This window comes from Octopus sinensis, linkage group LG1 (assembly GCF_006345805.1).
Source record: "Octopus sinensis linkage group LG1, ASM634580v1, whole genome shotgun sequence".
Taxonomy (NCBI): domain Eukaryota; kingdom Metazoa; phylum Mollusca; class Cephalopoda; order Octopoda; family Octopodidae; genus Octopus; species Octopus sinensis.
Window position 1 is genome coordinate 58,035,306 of NC_042997.1, and position 24,131 is coordinate 58,059,436.

A 24,131-nucleotide genomic window follows, 5' to 3' on the forward strand; every position below is an offset into this window, starting at 1 on the left:
GTATATATATATATATATATATATATATATTCAGTTATGACTTACTTTAGTCAGGCAACTGAGTAGACAAATAGATTCAAAATGAGAGAACCTTAATATCAACTATACAAATATCTCAAATTTATAGGCATACAATACAAAATCTTTAGGCATAAGAAATAATAAATTAATGCACATTCCCACACATATATACATATATAATTTAATGTATAACTCATTCATTTATTACATAATATATTATAGCCTCAACATTGCATTGCTTTAGACAACCAAGATAACTTGGTAACATTTTATTAATTATCTTTTTATGGATACAGAGGTGTTAAGGATTCCAGAGGAAAATATGGACCTGGCTCTAATGACTCATGTGAAATGAAAATAGTTGTAAAAATTCAGTTTTTTCTTTTTTTTTTCTTTTTGCAAGAGTGGAGTCATCAGGTTGATTAGATGTTAAAATGTCTCATTCTTTTTAATCTGGAACTGAGCAACATTTGAATAGTTTCTACTGTATTCTATTAAAAAAAAACAAAAACAAAGTAGGAGTGTTTCATCAGAAGTTAATTGCTTTCCCAGCAGAAGCTGCCAAATTAGCCTCTCTGAATGCTTCTGAAACCGTCTGGAAAATAAAAAAACAAACAAAGCAAATAATATAAAGAAGAAAAATTATATAAAATCTAAGGACATAAATATTTAATAATAGCTATAAAGCAAAGTCAGTTTTATGTTTACTTGGATGGTATAGGATTGTCCTATACCATCTGTCCAACAGATGAAAACATTTCAGCACCTTATACTGTATTTTCCAGCATACAAGTCAATGTACTATATAAAGTAAACATTCAATCATTGTCATTATCTTTCCAAATTCTGCTGCACTTCACATGGAATTTTTGGCCACTGAGGCCATCTTTGTGTTTAATCCTTTAGCATTCAGATTATTCTGTCAAATTTAATGCTTATTTATTCACATTGTTTTCAAATTAATCATACATTATCTTGTAGCTTTGAGATTTCGATGGTGTGACTGGTTATTTTTAGAATGACATTGTAGAGTAGGTGTGAGAGGCTAAATCTGGCCAGCTTGAATATAAAGCATGTAGAATATTTGGGCCAAATATGGTCAGTTTAAATGCCAAAGGGTTAAGTCAATCTACTATTTTGGCCTGAAAAATTCAAATTGTATACTTGAAAATACAGTATTCAGATAGACCAATGTTTCAAGTCTTATGATATTCAGTAGTTTATCAGTATGGCTTCAGATCCTGATATCAATTTCCCTTGTTGTAAGAAGTGTTTAGAGTAGAAAGGATTGAAAATAAAACTGATGCAGAAAAACTTTGTTCAGAATTTACTGTTATATCATGACACTTACTGCAATATAATATAAAGTATCATAAATAATTTAAAAATTTTATTACATCTACATTTTATTGTTGGCATGGCAATAGAGTTGAGCAAAACAATATACACGTAATACTGAATTCTCTTCCTAATGCTACAAAGTTTGTGAAATACATTTCTATCTAAGAATACTGAAATATACACAATAGTATTGCAACTTAAAAGGTTGTACCCATGTGTATGTGGTGATTAATTGGATACCTTAACTGCTGAGGGAGCCAGGATACACAAATAGCTATAAAAAAAAACATATCATTCAGGCTCCATGTGAGAAATCAATACTTACAGGGTGGGCATGACAGACTCTAGAAATATCTTCACAAGAAGCTCCATATTCCATAGCTAAAGCTGCTTCATTAATCAACTCACCAGCAACCTTAAAATACAAAATAATAATAATTCATTATATTGGCACAAAGTTACAAATGTCTTGGTAAGAGGCACAGTTGGTTAATGTTGATCTCAGTACATGTTTAGCTCTGATCTCAGAAAGATAAAAGACCTTGGTAAGTATTTGAATTTTTTGTGTGACAGTTTATGAGAAAATACTGCAACGCATTTTATCTGACAAAACCAATTATTGATATATCATAGAATAAGATGTGTGTGTGTGTTGAGGTTTGGCTAATGTTTGGTATGTGCTTCAATCAAAACTATTAAACAATTTTGTGTTTAAAAATGATGAAATGTTAAGTAAGTGAATAAATAAAAATTAGTTCCTCACAAGTTTAAAAAATATAAAACAAAATATTATAAAACATTTACTAAAAGACACTCCTCATTACATATCCAATGACTCTCATTCAATCTTATCCTGGCTATTCTATCAGTTTTCTAGTTTTTCATAAATGCAAGCATGACCAAGATAACAGCAAAATATTTTATAAACAAAAGAAAAAAAAAACAGAATGTTTTAAGTACAATTTTCAGTTAAGAGGATGCTTTTTTGAGCTTTGAATTGCTTCCAGAGTTACAGAAAATATTAAGTATTATTTTGGTTTACTACAATCAGTGTGTAAAAAGAAAATTTGGATGTAAAATTCATTTGAAAGGCAAATGAACAGAGATATCTGATACAGGTGCCAAATCATTGTCTTTTGGACCATTCATATAAAAAGTAATTCTCTGAAGGTTATAAATGACTTTTTCGTATCAATATTTTGTAAAAGTTATAACAATGGATAGCAATTATGGAATTTTAAAATCATTCACCTTTCTTACATGGATGTCAGCAACAAAGGTTTCCAGTTACTGTCACAGACACTCCCTTAGTCATTTCTCTAAATTCATTCTGCAATTTACTGCCCAAAGTTATCAGCTTCAATAACTTCAATGAAGAAGACTTGTTTTTCATATTTACTTCTATCACATCAACACTGTTTGATGCAGTGGTTGAACTGTTTGCAATTGTTAGTATCCACAACTATCTACATCAAATGTTATAGTGTTCATAACTTTCATATTGATGCTAATGAATTTATATAAGTTTCTTAGAAATATAGAAGAAAATATTATGAATGGAAGGTTTAGCTCTGAAATTAATCCAAACTCTACAATTGTATGAGATTACTTTCATGTTACTATTTATACTTTGATGTCAATAAGGGATATTAATTATACTGAGGAGAAATACTTAAATTCTTTGCCTACAAGGCATGGTGTTTGTTCATTTTGAAACCACATTGACTTGAAGGGATCTAAATCTGTTTAACACGGACATCTGGTTTTCTTGAAACTATTTTTGTTTGGGACTTATTACAATTTAGTTTATTTTTATTATTTTATACCTTAATCTAAGTCACACTATTCTCATTTGTATTACCATTCTCAATTCAATTTTAAAGTTCAAGTCTTCTGTAGTGGTATTAACTCTAAATTTTGTAAATGAGCCACCAAAAAACAATATTTCTTTCTTGAGTTTTAACTGAATTATTACTTTTATTTCGTCAACTCAACTAAAGTTTCATGAAAATGAGATGGTTGATCACAAGTGGAATATATTTGATTACTGATCTGTTCACTTAGGGCTAACCTGGAACTAAACAAAAATCTCAACAAGACAACATCATTATAATCGATAACATTAACTGTTCAACTTACAGAGCCAATTATATGTGCGCCTAACAATCGGTCAGTCTCTTTGTGTCCAAGGACTTTCACAAGGCCATCAGTATCATTGTTAGTCTTAGCTCGACTATTAGCCATTAATGGAAACTTCCCAACAACATAACTCACTCCCTGTTGGTAAAAACAGAAAAGACATCGATTTAACAAATGCTGCTATAATCATACTAATAAGCATTATAAAAGAAACATTCAGAATATAAAAAGAAAACACTTCACTTTTTTTTGTTATACATGTATGCATGCATATGCACACACACACACACGAGCTGACTGTCAGGTAGATTTAATTTTACAGGACAGTACCAAGTGTTTGATTGGGAATTCTGGAACTACAGAACATTTGATATCTTTTTTATTCATTAGAATAACATACATTGCCTTCCTTTTGAGGAAAACTTATAAAGTCAGTCTAGATATTTACAGCATCTAGTTTCCTCTGTTTATATTCCACAGAGATTACATTACATTTTAATTTCAATGAAGTGGTGAGAGTCAAATGATGTATTAAAAATATACACCTAGTTCAAACTATCCTTCACCCTTCTATTGTGGAGTTCAAATAAATTAGAAAGAGACTAATTACAGGGAATACAAATTATGTCTTACTTCTTCTTTCAGTTGCTCTTCTGTTTTGCCAATCCAAGCTACCTCTGGGTGAGTGTATACAACAGAGGGCACACAGTTGTAGTCAATATGAACAGCTCCACCAGAAATACCTTCAACACAGACTACACCTGTAAATGAAGAGTTATCTTTTTACTGTTAAGTACATTATTAGAGGGTTAAATCAAATATTAAGAAATAATAATAATAATAATAATAATGATAATTGTGTACAGTGCTCAGGTGTACTACAACTCATCTAAAGTGTATATATAATCAGGTGTAGTTTCGACGGATTTCGGGAAGCATGAGGGCCTTAAAGGATGCAGTGTCATGGCAGTCAACAACTGATGCAGGCAGTTTATTCCATGCTTCAGCAACACTGAGCGTGAAAAAATGTTTCCGAAAGTCATGGGAGCTGTGCTGTTTTCTGACTTTGTAGGCATGTCCACGTGTGTTAGACACATGGAGATCAAAAAGGTGTTCAGTGTTGTTGTTGGTGAGGTGGTTGATAACCTTGTGGGTGTTTACCAAGTCCGTCGCCAGACGCCGGAGCTTCAGTGAATCCATGCCCAGGGAAACAAGGTGCTCAGAATATGGTAGGTGTCTGATGGAGGGTATGCGTTTGGTTGCACGTCTCTGGACAGATTCCAGGAGGTCAATGTTCTGAGCAAGATAGGGATTCCAAACTGATGATGCGAATTCCAAGTGCGGTCGTACCATAGCTGTATACAGTTTTAAATAGATGGCTGGAGAGCGGCTAACAAAAGTCTTGTTGAGTGATGCCAAGACACCCTCGGCCTTCTTGACAATTTTAGAGATATGCTTTGTCCAACGTAAATCACTGCTGACAGTGATGCCTAGGTCACGCTCGCAAGAGGATTTCTTGATATCAGTGTTGTGGAGGGAGTATGTGGACGCAGGGTTTTTTCTCCCAAAATGCATGGTGGTACACTTGTCCACAGCCAGTTTCAGTTGCCAGTCTGTGATCCATTGCTGCATTGTGTCTAGGTCTGATTGCAGGAAAGAGTTGTAGACATCAGGATCAGTCCTCTTGATTTCAAGGTACAGCTTGATGTCGTCTGCATATTTCAATACTGTGGCATTCTTTAAATTGGCATCTATGTCATTAATGTATGCCACAAACAGGAGGGGACCAAGGACAGATCCCTGTGGTACACCCGATGACATCTCATATGGTGTAGAGTGCTGTCCTAGAACTGTGACTACCTCCTTTCGGCTGAGGATGAAGGATTTCAACCAGTTAAAAAGGTCATCCCCCACACCCATTGCAGAGAGTTTCACCATAAGCCTTTTGTGTGGCACAGAGTTGAAAGCCTTAGCAAAGTCAAGGTAGACAACATCCACCCATGAGTGATCTGAGTAATGTCCTCAAGGAACTCGACAAGCTGGTCACTGCAGCTGGAGTTAGGGACAAATCCATATTGTGAGGGTCGGATGAGACTGTGAGAGCTCCAGAAGTTCCAGAGTGTTTCTCTGACACACAATTCCATCAGTTTTGCAATACAGCTAGTGAGACTGACTGGGCGATAGTTGACAGGTGATGTGCGGTCACCCTTTTTGAACAGAGGAATGACACTGGCAGTTTTCCACTGCTCCGGAGTAGCACCATTGTTGAGACAGTACTGGAAGAAAATAGAAAGCTGGTGTAAAAGGAAGTGCCTGCCACGTTTGAGAAGCAGGTATGTAACTCCATCGAGACCAGGAAATGTAAGGATTGATAACTTTATTTTGCAGTATGTCAAAACTCAACTATGAGCCATTGGTTCGCTGTTTCAGAATTAGAAGCTTGTACTATTATTTTAGAAAAATCACCTACGAGATGAAGTAATCATACTGTGCCTACACTCAGCCTTTGCTAACACTGATACTGCTACTACTAATACACCAGGAAAGGCTGAATGAACTTATCGACTGTCTTTATTTGAAACTTATACAACTTTCTCTCTTCCTAACCCCAACTGAACATCATAACTACCCACTGCAGGATTGCTACATTAATAAGCTGTCCCTTATACTGAACATTTCCATCCTCATATTGATCACATTAATTTGAGCGACCATTTGTTTTCTAATCATGAAGATAACCTCTCCATGACTCGCTAAGATCAAAATGTCTCTTTCTGGCAGTCATAGATGAAACATTAGCTGATTAGATGAGTGGATAAGTTTCCATAATTATTTTAAGTCTACCTTAGTCTGAAAGGGAGGAGATACAAGAAATATAACCAATGAGACAGATTCCAAGACCCTGTGAGTATTAACGACAAAAAAAAATAGTTTGAAAAAATGTATTAAGTAAATTTTTGAAAAGATGCTATAGTGCAGATAAATAATGATGACTCAACAGCTTACCTTCGTCTTCTGCTTTATGAGCTAACATAGGGCCCTGGACAACATCTCCAATAGCATATATGCTGAATAGAAATAAGAGGGATTTTAAATTTAAAATTAAAAAGAGGTTACTTTCTTTAAATTACATAATGGCAATGCAAAGAGTTTAGGAGCAATACACCAAACAGCTCAGGAATGTGAACTCTGGATGCATTATTGATAATGTTTGTATGTTGTTATCCATTGATATATCTCTCCTATCACAACCAGTATGAGTTCCAATTCAGAAGGGTGTCAAAGAAGGAGACAGCATCTTTCCAAAGCTCTTCACTGCGTGTCTGGAAATGTTTATCAAAGACACTGACCGAACAAGAGATAGGAACATCAATGTTGAGCTACTAACAACTTTTTTGCAGATGACATCATATTCATTGCCAAAACCACAGATCAGTAGCAGACCATGCTTATACCCACAGTTCAGCAGTAGGCCTTAAAATGAAATGCATGAAAATAAAATACTTGAAGAAGGAAGAACATCAATCGGCTACAATGCAGAGGGCCATGGAAAGATCCATGCTAGGAATATCATTGCAAGAGTGTCTCTGAAATGAGATAATTTGAGAATGGAGCAGAGTGAATGATATGATCACAGAATACTGAAGCACAAGTTGCAAGATTCATAGATAACAGATGGACTGTTATCTGCTGAGCGGTATTCAAGAGATTGGAAAAGGCGACTTGGAAGGCATCCATGATGACAAGAAGACAATTTAGTAAAATAATTTGGGCCAAGGTAGAAAAGACAGGTGCAATTATGAAAGACTTGGAAGTGCATTGTGATGAGCAGTGTATAATATTTGATAGTTTGGTTGATACAGTGATGAGAGAGAGAGAGAGAGAGAGAGAGAGAGAGAGAGAGAGAGAGAGAGAGAGAGAGAGAAAGAGAGAGTCAAAAAGTACTTAGGAACTGATGTTTGGAATCTGCTGTTAATGGGAATTCGTCCTCGGTTATCTAACTGAATGCCAAAATTTTCTAAGCCCAGCTTCTCAGTATAAGGCCGTCGTCCAACACAGACCAAAAGAACATCACAAGACATCTGAAATGAAATATTGGATACATTAAGCCTTATAATGGTAAATTTTTCAAAATTTATCACTATAGTTCTGGTTTGAAATATTTTTATACTTGTTAGCATAAGGTGTAATTGTATTTTTTTTAATGGTTTACTATTAATAATAGTCAATGTGTAATTTTATTTTTTATTTTTATATTTTAATACTTTTTAAATATCTGACCATTCATACTTCACACAAGCACACAAACATGACTGCCATGAGACTGAAAACTGCAGTTAAAAAAAAAAAAAGCAGTGAACAACAAACTTAATCTGTTATATTGTACATTGTACAACTGAATACTCAATGAAGATTATTCCTGAGCATGACCTCCATTTAGTGTGGTTGATTTACAGGTTAAGAACTAAACATTCAATTATCTCTATGCTACAAATCTGCTTGACATGTGGATGACTTAAGCTACTTAGCAACTAAATTCTTGAATAACATAAATATTCCTATAATAACTTATCTCAAAGTATAAGAATACAGTTTTACATTCATGATTAATGATTAAAAATGGCAGCTATTATGTAGCTAGATACACGGAGGCAGGTAGAGACAACTGTTTTGTTTTGGAATATAGCTCTATGGCTTCAGTTCAGGTTGAACTTCAGCAGTAACAGACAACTTAACCACCCAACTTCTGCCATTTCCTCTCATTATGTATTAAAAAGAAAAGAAAGTTCAAAATCATATCAAGTGGATGAATAAGATTAGTACATACTTATTACTGGCATCTTTCACTAGGTCTAGCGACTATATTTAACTAAAGTTTGAAGGGTTGGAAATTAATAAATATATTAAGGAGACATGTGGGATGAAAATGTTTCAGATCCTACAGGATTAAAAAGATTGCACACTGCATATATTAGAAGACAGATAATGTGTGTCGGTTAGATATGATAGTAACCTATAGTGACTGAAGAAGGATGAAGTGTGCTTAGTTTCATGACAAAAAGTGGGCTAGGAAGGTTATCACTGGAATACTTTTGATTATAAATCTGCAAGTTCATGCCTAACTTGAGGCTAAAGAAGAAGGGGAATAAAAAAAGAGTTACCTGGTCAGTTTTTCCATCTTTAACAGCTTCTAGTGATACTGAAATCTTGCCATCACTTCCTTCTGAAGCATCCATCACCTTGGTACCTAAACGGAACTTCAAACCTTGCTTCTGAAGAATTCTTTGCATATTTTTAGAGATTTCCATATCTATTCCAAGACCTCCTATATGACCCATGAATTCTACTAGTGTGACTTTAGCTCCAAGCCTTGACCACACTGATCCCTGCAATCATTATCAAGGAAATACAATATAGACGTAAGTATGTAACAATGAGCTGAGAATAATTTAACAACAATTATTCTGGCAATTAACACTTTGAGATGTAAGCAAGGGAGAAAACTAGTAACATCAACTGATCCATTTTTTGGAAAATAAAGCCAATGCAGTTAAGAGTAGCTGTTTTTGAAAGTAAACTGGTGAAAGTAAAGGACACATTAAAGAAAATAAAATCATTCTCTTACCAATTCTACACCAATGACACCAGCACCAATGATGATCAGCTCTTTAGGAACTTCTTGTAAACACAAAGCTCCTGTTGAAGACACTATATTTTTTTCATTCACCTTTAAAAAAAATTTAAAAAGAAAATGTTAGCATAAAATGGGTGCAATATACAAGTCTGAATAGAAGCAAGGTGCAATCATCTAATTCTGTATTGAATATTTCATTGAAGAAGGACTAAGATTGAAACCATCAAATTTTCAGGATCACCTGTCTGAATTGTAAATGTTCATAAAAAAATGAGATGATCAAACAATGAAATTTAATCTTGGCCAACATTATACTGAGACAGCCATAACGCATGATGAATGTATTTCACAGAATCCTATCAATTTCTTCAATGTGACAAATGTTATCTTATAGTAATAGAAAAACGTAAGAATAACATAATTCTTTTAGCTATATAAAAAGGAGACAAGTTACTAATGAGAAAGAAAGGCCTTTAGTAATACTTGCTGTTAGGAAGAGAAAACTCAGTGTAGGTTGTAAGAAATGAATACAATGAAAAGGTTGGCAGTTAGTTCCATATTGAAGATAGCAGTGAAGTAAGAGTAGCAGAGATGGAGAAGTAACAATAACATAATAGACTAGAGAATAATACTTTTGATAGAAGATTTCAGGGATTAGAAAATTAGCTTTCTTCTAGATAGAGCCTTTGTTTTTTATAGTTTAGAGGAGGAAGGGTAGAGACAAAGATATTTTTGCAGGACTGATGAGAAATTAAGAAAACTGTTTTATGGGTTATTCTCAGACTGGAAACTTGGTCTGAATGCTTGTGATGAGACTTCATTAAAAGCAATCAACCAAGAGACAGGCAGTGGGTTAAAATGGGGTGACATTAAAATTTACAATTCAAGAACAAATGTAGTTGATCAGACAGGCTTCCAATTTTGTCTGCTCAATTTAATTTGAAAGACATGGGTTGGTCCATGGCTACGATAGAAGACACTTGTTCATGGTATCACACAATGAAATCGAATTTAGAAATGTGGTGATTAAGTGAACTCCATAACCACATAGTAATGTGTTACTGAATATGCTGTATTGCCTCAGATATAAGAGTACTTGATATTTGAATCTTGTAGAGCAGTGGTTCTCAATCAGGATCCATATAAGATTTTGGGGGTCCACGGTAGTATATTAAGGGACCATGAAAAAATTTTGCTCTAGATGTCTTAGTTGCAAGAAACAGCAAGATTTCTTTCTCTAATGTTTACATTATTCTACCTACACAAATGACTGTGTGACAAACAAAATAGGAATTTTGAGAGATGTATCAATAAAACTAGTTTTTAAACATCAAATGGCTCTGTGATCCACCTGAGTACAATAATAATCCAAGGGGTTCGTAGATAAAAACTGGTTGAGAACCACTGTTGTAGAGTATAAAAAGCTGCTTACACTTGAAATATATTTCTTGGCTCAAAAAACTTCCTACATATTTGCAACTTTAAAAGCTATTATTAACAATTGGTTCTAAGATAATAACTTAGTGGATAAATTAAAACACTTTACCCACAGCTCTGACTTTATATTTTTTTTCACAGTTGCCATTTCTTTGAGCAAGATATTCAACTCACCTGAAGCTTATCAATACCTGGCCTGATGACATTTATTAATTAGCAAAATTAGTTCTGGAGAACTCTGAACTCAGAAGTGTGAATGAAGTGTCTAGCTATGCTTCTTCCATTTGTACCAATTGTAAGACTATCAATTAAACATGAATGAACACACTAAACACAAGCAGAAAATAATTTACCGGTATACCCGGAAATGGAGTGACTTCTGACCCAGTGGCTACGAGTATGTTTTTGGTAGAGATCTTTTCTTGTGACCCATCATCTTTCAGTACAGTGACTTCATTAACTCCTGTAATGGTACCATGTCCCGTAACACGTGTCACCTAATAACAGAGTGTTCAGATATATATGTTAAGATGAAAGAGAATCAATAAATAAGAAAGAAGGCAATCAACAACTCATATGAAGTTAACAAATACATATTTAGATTACAAAACATTCTCATTTTCTACATTACGTTATTTATTTATTAACTGACTCCGTGAATATTCCATAGTTCAATTAGAAACAACAATCAAGCATTAAAGATCAATAAGGCATTTTAAATGCTTTACACACACACCTCATCGGTTAATGTCTGTTTTCCATGCTGACATGGGTTGGATGGTTTGACAAGTGCTGTCCAGACTCCAACTGTTTGTTGTGGCATGGATTTTATGGCTGAATGCCCTTCCTAACGTCAACCACTTTACAAAGTGCACTGGGTACTTTTTACACACATACACATACATACAAATAATATATACAGTACCTAATTATATATTTACAATGCAACAAAATAGTTGAATTAAACAAATGATCAAAACTACTGCAATGAAAGATTTTACTCATTTGTAATTGAAGATAATATTTTTCATAATAGTCCTCTTTTAGTTCCCACACATCCATATACACTCTTCACACACATACAGTTAATTGCTGTGTGTGTACACCAAAAGCACTCACGTGTATATGAGTGTATGTAAGTGTGCATATATTAGTAGCATTTCATGTGAATCTCTCTTTCTCTACTGCACACTCACTTTTACCATCCTCTTTCCACAACATGACAAATTTATACCACAGGGATCTACACTTTAATGTAATAGATTCTTTTTGCACTTTCATGTGAAATGAAGATCTGCTCTCAACATTACAGCAAAATCATTAGCATGCCAGGCAAACTCCTGAGTGCCATTTTGTTTGTCTTTATGTTCTGAGTATAAATTCTGCTGAGATCAACTTGATCTTTCATCCTTTTGGGGTCAATAAGTACCAGTTGAGCACTGGAATTGATGCAATTGACTTACTCCACCCACAAAATTTGAAATCAACATTACAGCATCATATTATATTCTCCCTTGCATTAATTTTAGGTAAGCAACAACATCCACAGCAATCATAAGATTTTACTAAGGAAAAGTTTCCTTTTGAATCACATTTAATTGAAGGTGATGTACTTTTTCAGAAAATGCTCTCCATCACAAGGTATATTTAGGTTTGAAAAGAATATTTAACATAAGATTTTAAGCATTCCTTGGCTCTAAAGAAAAAGCCATTTATTTTTGTCAAGAATATGGGGGTCTGTGCAAGAGAGAACTGGAGCTGGTGAGGCCCACCATATATCATAGGGTGATACTTTATGCATTGTGGAATAAGTAACTATTACAGCTTAGTATTATTCAACACCACCAGACTGCCATATCCTCCACTGAGATGTTTTCAAAGTCATTGCCTTGTTTGGAAAGATATTAACAATAAGTATACAGCAGAATTAAAAGTAGAGCAAAAAACGAAAAGAAGTGTTATGACATCTGCATACAGGTTCCTGTGATTCTGTGAAATGGTTGTAAGCTCACCGCAGATTGAGTTCACAATCTATTTCAGATTAATGTGTTCAAAAAAGCATGGCATGTTTCAGAAATAAATCTAAGGTAGATATATATAATTAATAAAATAATAGTGATTTTAAATAAATAGAAAATAAAATTTAGCCAGTTGACCATTATAATTATACTGTGTAACACGATTTTTATGCTTGGGTAGCAATTATTATTTTGTATTTGCTTATCCCTACAGAGTATGAAAAATGGCTAATATTTCCTTCAAACTTTACTTTTACATTTATTCAAATCCCAAAGAATCCCTCTCAACACACGGCTATGATGCTCACCCATTGCTCATGATCAGAGATGCACATATTGTCAGCTACTAAGGGACATGTTCCAGTGGTTAAGAACAAGCAACTGAGAAGCAAATCTGTGGTACAGAGTAGAATATTTGCTATAACAATATTTCTGCTTCAACAACTCAGTGCTGAATCTGTCTGAAATGTAATGGAAAATAGGTGTTTTAAAACGTTGATGTCTAGGTTACAAAAGCCAAGTTTAAAGGGAATAATAGTCATTTCCTCTGATTTCTAGATAAAAGCAAATAGGGAATAACACTTACTAGCCACTGACAAAAAAAATAGATAAAATTTTGTTACACAGTGTTATCCAATTGATAATTACAATTATAATTATTTTGTAATGACTGACTGACCTTGTTTTGTTTGAATAAATGTGCAATACCAGCAGTCAGGGAGGACACTGCAGTTTCCTTTTGCTTCATCATTTTCTGTAGATTGAGGGTAATGTCTGAACCTAAGAAAACAAGATTGATAGATGGAGATAGATCAGTAATACATAAAGTTGATAAAATCAAGCAATCAATGAGAAATAGTTCTTTGTTGCATTGAATAGCCTGAAAGTTAGGTACATTACTAGTATTTACTTCATTAACTCTTGACTGCACTCTATAAAAAGGCCACCTGACAAACTAGTATGAAATTTCTAAAACACTAACAAGCTGTCTCCTCTCTTCTTTTTTCTGCATCTGGAGTAACCTCCACTCCCTAAATCTGGCTGATCTTGTGCTACCTCCAATCAAGACCCTTCTTAGTCACTCATCTCTTCTCTTAATCCATGTATTGTGCTTGTCTCACCCATGCACTAACTACTCTGCCTTATCTTTCCTTCTCAGAAAGACATTATGATCATTTAGCATCCACTTTTGCAGGCTTGCATGGATCAGTTGGAATTTGTTGAGGTAAATTTTTTAAGGCCAGCTGCCCTTCTTGTTGCCAACCCTCATCTGTTTCCAAGTAAGGTAATATTTCTCCATGACTACATGATAGGAAACAAAGGACGGTGATACTCACAACTATTATGTGATGTAAAGGCAAGAAGACAGTAACACATGTAAAACAGACTTCTTTCAGTTTGTCAACCAAATCCACTCACAAAGTTTTGGTTACCTGGGGCGATAGAAGACACTTGACCAATGTACCACACAATGGAACTAAATGTGAAACCATGTTGTTAAAAAGCAAACTACTTTCCATATAGCCATGACTGCCCTTCCTTGCTCATATTTTCCCTGTAGCCATCAAATTGCAGTTATCCAAGAAGAATATTAACTAAATCAATCTCAGACCAAACATTAAAAAAATTGTCATTGTAAACAACCTGAAATTGTATGTAAACATTTGTGTATGCATGTTTGCAAGTGTGTACATATGTTTACATGCATGCATATTATAAACATATTACATAGACACACACAAATAGGCATGCATATATATGCATTTATGGATACAAGCACCTATGTGTGCATACAAGCATGTGTAAATTAGGGGCTTATCAACCGATTTTTCTACTTTTATTTATTTCCCACAGTAATAAAGTATAAGTCACCTGACTATTATATTTGTGTCGTAGTTCATTACCTAAACATCATTGCTGCTGACTTTGCATCTGTCTTTCTTATCAATTTACATGCCTAGAAAATAATTTCTATTATAAAACAAAATATGTTACTGTATTAAAAGATAATTTAGCATTTTGCTGTCTAGTGACTTACATTCAATGCCACGGTTTGCAAAGTCTGTTGCAGCTTGGTGATAGAGGTAAGAGTTGTTGAGAAGAGCCTTGGATGGGATACATCCAACATTCAGACATGTACCCCCTAGTGTGGCATTCTTTTCTACACATACAGTCTGAAAAACAAAAAAGAAAACAAATTAATGGGTAGTGCATATGCAGAGCTTTGATGTGCAAGAGTGTGGTACGTAAGCATGTGAATGCTTTTGCAGCAGCTTAAATCAAAAAGCTACTTCACATTCTTGAAAACATAAATATATATTTTCTTGAAAGTTTATTAATACAACACAATTATCATTATTGTTTTTATGCAGTCATTATTTTCAAAATAAGGTATAAAATTTTCAGTTCAATAAATTTATACACTTTAAAATAAATTTTGTAGTATATCAGTTAGATAAACAGAAACCTAAGCATAGACAATATAGAACTGGAGTGGAAAGAATTAAGAATGATTTGTTACGTGTACAAAGTTAAGTTACAAAAAGAAGTTGCAAGTCAATTAACGTGGATGTATATATGAACCAATTGGATGAAATGATGAGTGAACTTGCAATTAAACAACTGGAATTAGTCAATAGAGACAGGCCAATTCTCTTGCAAGACAATGCTTGACCATATATTGCACAAAGAACGGAACCCAAGTTACAAGAACTGAACTTGGAAGTACACGGTCATCCACCATATTCACCAGATCTTGCACCAACTGATTATCAGGCATTAGACAACATTGTGCAAGGAAAATCTTAATCTGAAGAAGATGCAAAAACAGCCTTTCATGATTTCACCACCTCTTGCTCTCTAGAATTCTTTGCTGCTGGCATAAATAAGCAACCGATAAAATAGCAAAATTGCGTTGATAATTTTAGGTGCATATTTTGTTGAGATAAAGTAAAATAAACTTTCAGTTCAAAATTGAACATTTCATTCTTAATGACCTGATACAGTCTAGCTCCATACCACTAAAAAAAGAACCTCCACCACAACAAATATATTGCTTGTAAATGAATTTGCTGAATTTTTTTACATGGAATTTCTAAGTATTCTTTTACTTGATTCAGTCATTTGATTGTGGCCATGCTGGAGCATCACCTGAAAGGGTTTTTGTTGAAGATATTGACCCCAGGACCTATTCTTCGTAAGCCTAGTACTTATTCTTTCAGTCTCTTTTGCCAAACTGCTAAGTTACAGGGACATAAACACACTGATATTGGTTGCCAAGTGATGATGGGAGGACAAACACAGACATATATACATAAATATATATATATATATATACATACATACACACACACAACATATATACATACATACAACAGGCTTCTTTCAGTTTCTGTCTACCAAATGCACTCACAAGGCTTTGGTTGGCTTGAGGCTATAGTAGAAGATACTTGCCCTTGGTGCAGTAGGACTGAATCCAGGACCATGTGGTTGGGAAGCTAGCTTCTTACCACACAGTCACACCTGTGCCTATATATATATATATATATATAACAAATAAAATTTATTAAAAATGAATATCAAAGCTAAAAGTTAAATCTGTCAATTCACACACTGAAATTATATGAATAACTGATTACAGAAAGATTATACCTTCAAACCAAGTTGGGCAGCTTTAATGGAAGCCACATAACCACCAGGGCCAGAGCCGATAACCACCAGATCATTTTCAGCTGAAATAAAATAAAATAAATGCATTAAACATTGAGCATTTATATACACATACACACGCGCGCACACACACACACACACAACATATATACATACAACAGGCTTATCCCATACAAACTGGAAATATAGACCAACTTCAAGTACATCATTAAAATGTACAGCCCAATAACCAACCAGACTTGTATTTCCCCAGCTGATGTTTTAACTCCCCTCAAAAATCAAGAAATAGTATAAATGACATTCTAACTCCTATCAATTTCTTAATAAGCTGCAAATAAAACCAAAGGAAAACACAAAATAAACTAATCTTTCAAATAAAAAACTGAAGAGAAAAGCTAATTGATACTAATTATGAGCATTTTAAATCCAGCTACAAACTAATCTTAATATCTGGTACAGTAAGGTCGAGTCTATTCTTTTCTATCATTTTAGTTCACCAGACAGATCTAACATCCTACCTAATTTAACAACTTAGTTCTTGAGTGACTTAAGAAGAAGTTTCTATGTTGCAAGCATTCAAGCCAAAAATGCCATTCACTCTTTCCTGCAGACATTGACCTACAAAGGTTCATGTTGGGTATCATCTGCATCAGTCTCACCAATTTTGGGAGGTCTGTAAGAAGTCATGGAAACTACACTTCCTCTTATTAAATGAATTCTTCACTACCAGTACTATTGTTTTAATGTTCATTTTTCCATACTTGCTTGGGTCAGACAGAATTCACTAAGGCAGATTTTTCTATGGCTGGATGCCCTTACAGTAACCAAACCTCACCTGTTTCCAAGCAAGTTAATATGTCTCCATGGCCAGATACATTTTCACAGAAGACTGGAAACGAGGAACACCATTTGAGTGATGGTGACACTCATTTATAACCATCATACAATGTCAAGACAAGTACACACATGCACACACAGAGGACAAGCTTCTTTCAGTCTACCAAATCCACTCACAAGGCCTTGATTGGCTTGTGACTTATAAAAAGGAAATCCAGGATTGAGAATATCAGCCTTATTGGTGGAGCAGAGATGGATCTAGAGTATTGCAGAGAGTCAGGTGTCTTTGTATTTTCTCTGTTCACTGATTGAGGTGTACAAGTATGTAAATCTATACATAAAATACAGTCTTGCAACACAATTATGTAATCACAAGTGATAGTCAGTGCATTTTGGGTGGTAGCTGAAGGGCATTTCTGCAGTACAGGTAGAATGATCAATCTTTGATAAGTGTAACATGGTTCAGAACTGAGCATATTGTGTTATCCTAGGTCAGTGATAAATGAAGCTACATATACTAATAATATATTGGTAGCCAAGTGTACCATGACCTTTCCACTCAATAAAGAGAGATCTGTGTTAAAAGGAATTAATATTTGTAAGCTGATGAAACTGACACAGCAAAGAATCAGACAAATGTTTACTCTTTGTACAAGAGTAATTATTTAAGTTGCCTCATATAATATGTTACCAAGAGAAACTACATACAACACTTAATGATGGTCTCTACAAGTCAAGTATCACACACCTTTTCTTTCAGAGAGTAACCATTGTAAGTCAAATACAAACCTCCAGCAGAGTATTTTCTGCAGATAACTTGCTGAATAAGTGCCTGGTATTTTCCAGCCTGGACAGTAGGGCTTCCATTCTGTAAAGACAGAAATTTGAAATATCATATTTGCCATTCAAATTACAACACTTATAAAAATGGTCACATTATTCATTCACTTTTCCAATAATTTTCTTTATCTTAACAATTTGAGAAACTTGTTACTTCTCAATTTTTCAACCACAAAAATTTTACTTCTAATGAAACATGATTGATTAGATATAGTTACATATGTCAATGAACAAGGAAAACAATTAGATGAAGAGAGAAAGCTCATAGAAGTCTTCCCAGATGTAGAATACACACACACACAATGGAGGCCCTCAGAATGAAAGTCTGTATATAATGCCAAGTTCAGTGTTTAGAAAGAGAAAATAGATAGGTAGTAAGAAACAGAAGGGCAAGTACAATAGTTCTGACAGGTAGAAGAGAGAATGGAGATGGTGGCAACAGTAATAATGATTACACTGTTGTTTTCTAATGTAGTGATAGATTTTATTACCAATGATAAACTAAGTGGCATCTATTGCTATCTTGATGATATTATGTGCAGGAGAAACATTACAAAAGATAAGAATCTACAGTAGTTTCATACAATAAAAATGAAGACATACTGAAATGAACTCTCCCAATGCACCATTCTTATTTAGATTTGAATAACGAACCATCTAAAGACAGCTGTTATGGGTAGTTCTTGATATTTTAGAGTAGGCTGACCAGATATTTGTTTGCTGTTGTTTGAGTCCTGGTTGTCACAGTCAAACCTGAAAAATGGTTTTTGAGATTCAACCCTTGAAATTCATGACCACAGTTCCTGGTAAACAGCATGGTCCAACTGCAATATTCTGAGAGAAAACTCAGGAGCTGATATTTAAAGTCATTTTTTCGTGATCTTGTCTCAGTACCTCATAGGTTACTTTTAGTAGGGCACATTTTTTGGATTGATCAGTGACAGATGACCTCTCAGTTCCCAGCTCAGCATCAATAAAGCTGGTGTTTTTCCAGTTATTGAGTGTGGAGTTGACAGAGTAATGTTGAAGAAATTTGGTCACACCACCAGGCATTACCTTTCTCACAGCTTTGCACTTTTTCATAATTTCTTTGAAAGTTCTGAACAATTTTACAGCAGCATCGTAAGATGGGGGGTGGTGGTGGTGAAAGGGAGCACTAGTAAAATAACCAATGCTTCTAAATTTGTACCAGTTTTCAAATACACTAGATTTGAATTGGGCTAAGTTATCACTTGATAAGCTTCCAAGTTGTGCAATTTCTTCACAGAATTTCATAAGTAAGTTCTGCCCATTTACATAACTGTAGACCTTCTCCTGTACCTGTCAACTACCACTAGAAAATTGCATTTACTGTACTCTGCCAAATTTAAATAGATTTGTTCCAAGTTTTCAATAAGTGTAGGCCAGTTTTATAATCTGGTTAGCAGGTTTGGTCCTGCTCTTGTATAACCATCACCAACCAGCTTTTGTATTTTCTTTCAATGTCTTCATTGCTTTTAGGTCACAATGTATACATTCTGGTTAGTTTTCATTCTCAATATTTAAAAGCTTCATACAAAAACTGTAATATTTTATTTTCCATTTTGGTTGGTAGCATAATATCCCAGAGAAAAACACCCAGCAGAGTTTTGATATTGTGGGAAGGTTTCAAATATTCTTGAACTTGAATCTGTCAAGTCAATTTTTTTTACATATTGACAATCTGTCTCTTTTGACACAAGAAATTCCTCCAATTTTCTTTTGCTTGCTTGTTGAAACAACAATTTTTCTTTTTCACTGCTTGTTCAAAATTGTTCTTTTCAAAGCATTGACATGTGAACTTTGTTTTGTCAAATTTTATTAATCTCAGAATTGTTATCCATTAAAACCAATGCCATCATTGTAGTCATAGCATTGTCATTTCAGACAGCCTTTTTCCAGACTGAATATATTTTGTAATTGTCCATAATCAATGCATAGTGTAAATTTCTTTCAAAATAAATACTGATAACATTTTTTAGCAACAAATACCAAAAGCTTTCTTGTTTATTTGTGAAATTTGTTACTTCAGCAAATTCTACTTCTCAATTCATTTAATGAACTGAAAAATCAATGAAAAATTTTCCAAATTTTTTCCCTGAAATATTTCTAATTCTTTGAGTTTTTAAATTGGATTTTATCGGGATTCTTTCTTTGTTAGCTTGAATTCCAGTGCTAGTTATTTTGTGGCCAAAATATTTAATTCCAATTTGTGAAAATTGACATTTTCCTAAATATAGTCCTTATTTTCAATAAAATTGCAGACTAATATAAATAAGCTACAGTCTTATTCAAACCACTTGTTAACATATTATTGGTTATCTGAAATATGGTTGAGATGATGACAGACCAAATGGTAATCTTTCATATTTGAATAACTTTTGGAGTGCCAACTAACAATAACTGAAAATTGTTTTTAATCCAATTCTAAAAGTTAATATTTACAACCAAACAACTTTTTGTACAGCTCTTCCTCTCCAGGAACAGAAATGTTATATATGTGAATTTGCAATAACCTTGTCGTCATTACAAATTCTTATTTTAACATTTTTTGGCGGGACTACTACTACAATGGATGTTGCCCTTAATGAATAAGCAATTTTATCTAAAATGCCATCAGTCCAGTTCAGAATTTGTAGTTTCAAACGTACTGTAAGATTCTTGATGCAAAGTGTAGAATTTCTGTTGGGATGCTTCTTTCATGTGTAAATGAATCCTCAATTTTGTATAAAGGCCTAAACCAAGTTTAAATACTGAAGAGTATTTGTCTAAACTGACTATCAATTTCATCTAATGTTTCATTTTTGTATTCATATTTATTTTTACTCTTATTATTTAGATCAAAGCAAATTTCCATCCTAATCACAAAATCTTTCCTATAATCCTATCTGTGGCAAAATGCTAGAAAATTGCCTTTCTTAGTAAGACCTACAGAATCTATTTGTTCAGATGTTTCCTCTATAATTGTAATATTGTGATTTCCAAATGGCTAAAAAGAGAGAAAAAAAAAAACAAAACAAAAAAGACTTTGCACAGTCAAAAATTCTTCACTGTCAATTTTTGTTGAAAAAATCTTCATTGTCAATTTTTTTTATTTTAAAGCCATCTCATATTCATTGCACACTCTTTGTTGTATATATTTCTTGGTTGCAGTACTATCAGGAATGCCAGAAAAACCATCTTTTAACATTTGTTTTCCATGCTAGAATGGGTTGGACAGTTAGACAGGGTTAGATAAGCCTGAAGACAGCATCTTACTCTAATGTCAGTTCTGCAATGACTGTCAGAAACATGAAATGTGATAATTGTTTCTGAGATAGACAAAAGGCCAGAAATTCGAAGGATGGGGATCAGTTGATTAAAATAGATCTTAAGTGGCACTTTATTTTATCGACCCATGCTAGATGGAAGGCAGACGTTAAACAATGATGATGATGATGATCTTGGAAGGAGGAAAAGTAAAGTTGACCTCAATGGGATTTAAAGTCAGTTTGTAGTGTTGGACCCACAAGACATTTTTATCTGAAGCTCTTCAGGATTCTGCCAATCCACCATCATAAGGTGTAATATAATAACGAGAATAAAAGAACGAGCATCAGTAATTATGTGGCACTACTGTAGAGCCATTAAAGAAACAAACTAACCACCAAGAAAACAACGAAGAGGGATCTAATACGATAAAAACGAGGCAGTACGTAAATGGACTCTTTCAATGCATACTTTAAGCAAAAACATAGTACTCTGAGGGTTCAATGCAGAGAATTAGTGGTTCCCAAATTAGTATTTGAACTGTTTGATGCAAAAATTGCATACTCAATCATACTTAGCGCACCTAAGAGAATGAAGGGGACTTAATCGCGGTTTAAACAATTTTTTTAGAAATTGGACAAAATAATTTAGTAATTTTTTTCTAATTGAGCTTTATGTAAAATAAAAAAAAAGCTTAATCACTAACTAGGCAAGAATACATAGCATGTAAACAACCATTTTACCAAGTTACATTGATGAATGCATGTGACATGATTTATACAAAAATATGCTTTTGATCAATTCATTTAAGCATATTTCGAATTGATATCCTTTTAAATGAACATTTATTAATCTATAAATTGTGTTTATAAAGAATTTTTCTTCTATTCTTTCCAAGCTAATAAGAATATTTCATTTACATAAAGCCTAACTGAAGACAAACTGAAATTTTCTAGAAGTTTTGAAAGAAAGAAAAAAACAACCGCAATTACCTCCCCCTGATTCTTTTAAAGAGACTTCGAATGAATGGGTACCAGACTTGTAATGGGTCCAAAAACAAACTTAATCAACAAATCATGTTTTCCACGGCAACGAGGTTATTGACAGTAGGGACAGAGAGCAACAAAACATTATGGTTCCAATAAAATCTAAGAATTGCAACACATGTATGAGAAAAAAGTAAAAAGGCAAATGCTGGTAGAAGCTAAATCTGAAAATTTACCAAATTGTTTTTTTTTTTTTTTTTAGTCAGTAAGATTGAGTTTCGTTTCCTTATTCGAAGTACATTAGGCGTTCTGATTAGTAATTGCGTTCCGTAAACGCAGCTGAAAAACACAAAAATTCACGTCTAAAATTTTACTGCGTGGAATTGCTCCTCGTATCAACATGTGGCATTGTGACTACGTTAGATTCCTCATAGGGAATCAGAATTTTGCTTGTACGACATAAATACAAACATGTTTTGATGATAAGTATGATAATAGAAAAATGTTAGGGGACAACCCCACAAAATCAAACAGTTATTTTAAAACACGTTAATGTAGTTGCATAACGAACGATATCAGGAAAAACATGTGTTAGACTTTCACATTTCTCCCCTTCTAAAATCTGAAACACCAGCCTAAATAGAGCAAGAAATCCCCCTCTCAATTCGGGAAGTATCATGAGTAATAAAGAAGTACTGACATGGAAAATCAAACATAAATGTCTTCAATGACAAGTATTTGAAAGAGAAGGGGAGAGGGACAAAATCCAAGAGAAAGAGGCAGGTGTGAGATAAGCGTAGGAAAGATAGAAAAGTATTGCAGAGATACATGCTAGATAAAAAATAATTTTAAAAAAACATGGACCAGAAAATAGCTAGAAAGAGTGAGTATATACACTCACACAAAACAAAACATAAGAGAGAGACATTAAAAGTCTATTAGATATCAAAGGGCAGCACACAAGGTCATTCATAAGTAAAAACTAGAATGGCATCAGAGACAGCAATTGTTCTCTTGTCATAAATACAGAATTTTAAAATAAGGTTTAATGTCAACTTAAATCATAACAGAATAAAGTCGCGACAATTTCATTCAGATTCATTTATATAGAGTAGGATATGTAGATCGATAGGCTATATGTTAACACAATTTTGCTGAGTCTTTAGTGAATTTGTGTAGGCGCACATATATACACTACACACATAATATATATATTATATATAGGCGATGATTTTGCCGAAAAAATGCATATATATATATATATATGATAGATTGATAGACAAATTTGTAGAAGAATGGCTCGGTTTTTCATGTGTTACGATGTTATTATTTGGCCCATAGTCAGACCAGGTCGATCAGAACTGTGGTTTGAATATTATTAAAAAGAAAATAACAGGAAAGACCACAGAAAATGACAATGATTTGTCTCGGCTTGAAAACATACATTATGTAATTATTTAATAGCGTAGCGAATCTACGAAATTATTACAAGACGCGCTAGATGACTTCAAAGTAAGTGAACAGTCAACAAGGTGCGAGAAATTCGAGTAAACCAGATATTTGTTTGAAGTTTCTCTCAAATAATACATTTATGGATGCTGAGAAGGAAAAAATAACATAAAGAATAATTTAAAGTGCATACAGTAAATCTTTATAGTATAAAAATCACATTTTACCTGAATAATTCGGGAAAGACTGCGTACAGAAATCATTGTGTGAAGGTCAAGCTCTTACGACAGCCGCCTGTGCGGAGCAACGCTTGTTATCGGTTAGTTACGGCTGCCAAAGCTTAAACCTCACTACTACAACTTAACTCTTTACATGCATATAGTTACGTAAACTACGTTTTGTTTCCTGCTTTTTTTCTAAATTGCATTTCTTTCAAATGAAAATGTATTTCTATGAAAATTTAGTTTTTAACGCTGTAAACTTATCACATAT

The 24,131-nt window shown here is 33.8% G+C and overlaps 1 protein-coding gene across 1 annotated transcript in view; it reads right to left on the minus strand.

Moving 5' to 3' along the window:
- Nucleotides 1-256: 256 nt before the first annotated feature.
- LOC115212731 (dihydrolipoyl dehydrogenase, mitochondrial) overlaps nucleotides 257-24,131 on the minus strand; it is a 23,971-nt gene continuing 96 nt past the window's right edge. The window contains exons 1-14 of the mRNA XM_029781376.2: nucleotides 23,867-24,131; nucleotides 17,887-17,965; nucleotides 16,243-16,322; nucleotides 14,630-14,765; nucleotides 13,271-13,371; nucleotides 10,927-11,070; nucleotides 9,128-9,229; nucleotides 8,664-8,888; nucleotides 7,447-7,583; nucleotides 6,508-6,569; nucleotides 4,135-4,262; nucleotides 3,502-3,639; nucleotides 1,688-1,777; nucleotides 257-616 (exon numbers count right to left, since the gene is read on the minus strand). The exon at nucleotides 23,867-24,131 is cut by the window's right edge and continues 96 nt beyond it. Coding sequence (XP_029637236.1) covers nucleotides 551-616; nucleotides 1,688-1,777; nucleotides 3,502-3,639; nucleotides 4,135-4,262; nucleotides 6,508-6,569; nucleotides 7,447-7,583; nucleotides 8,664-8,888; nucleotides 9,128-9,229; nucleotides 10,927-11,070; nucleotides 13,271-13,371; nucleotides 14,630-14,765; nucleotides 16,243-16,322; nucleotides 17,887-17,965; nucleotides 23,867-23,902 — 1,524 coding nt within the window. The 5' untranslated portion in view covers nucleotides 23,903-24,131 and the 3' untranslated portion in view covers nucleotides 257-550. The remainder of the gene's footprint in view (nucleotides 617-1,687; nucleotides 1,778-3,501; nucleotides 3,640-4,134; nucleotides 4,263-6,507; nucleotides 6,570-7,446; nucleotides 7,584-8,663; nucleotides 8,889-9,127; nucleotides 9,230-10,926; nucleotides 11,071-13,270; nucleotides 13,372-14,629; nucleotides 14,766-16,242; nucleotides 16,323-17,886; nucleotides 17,966-23,866) is intronic.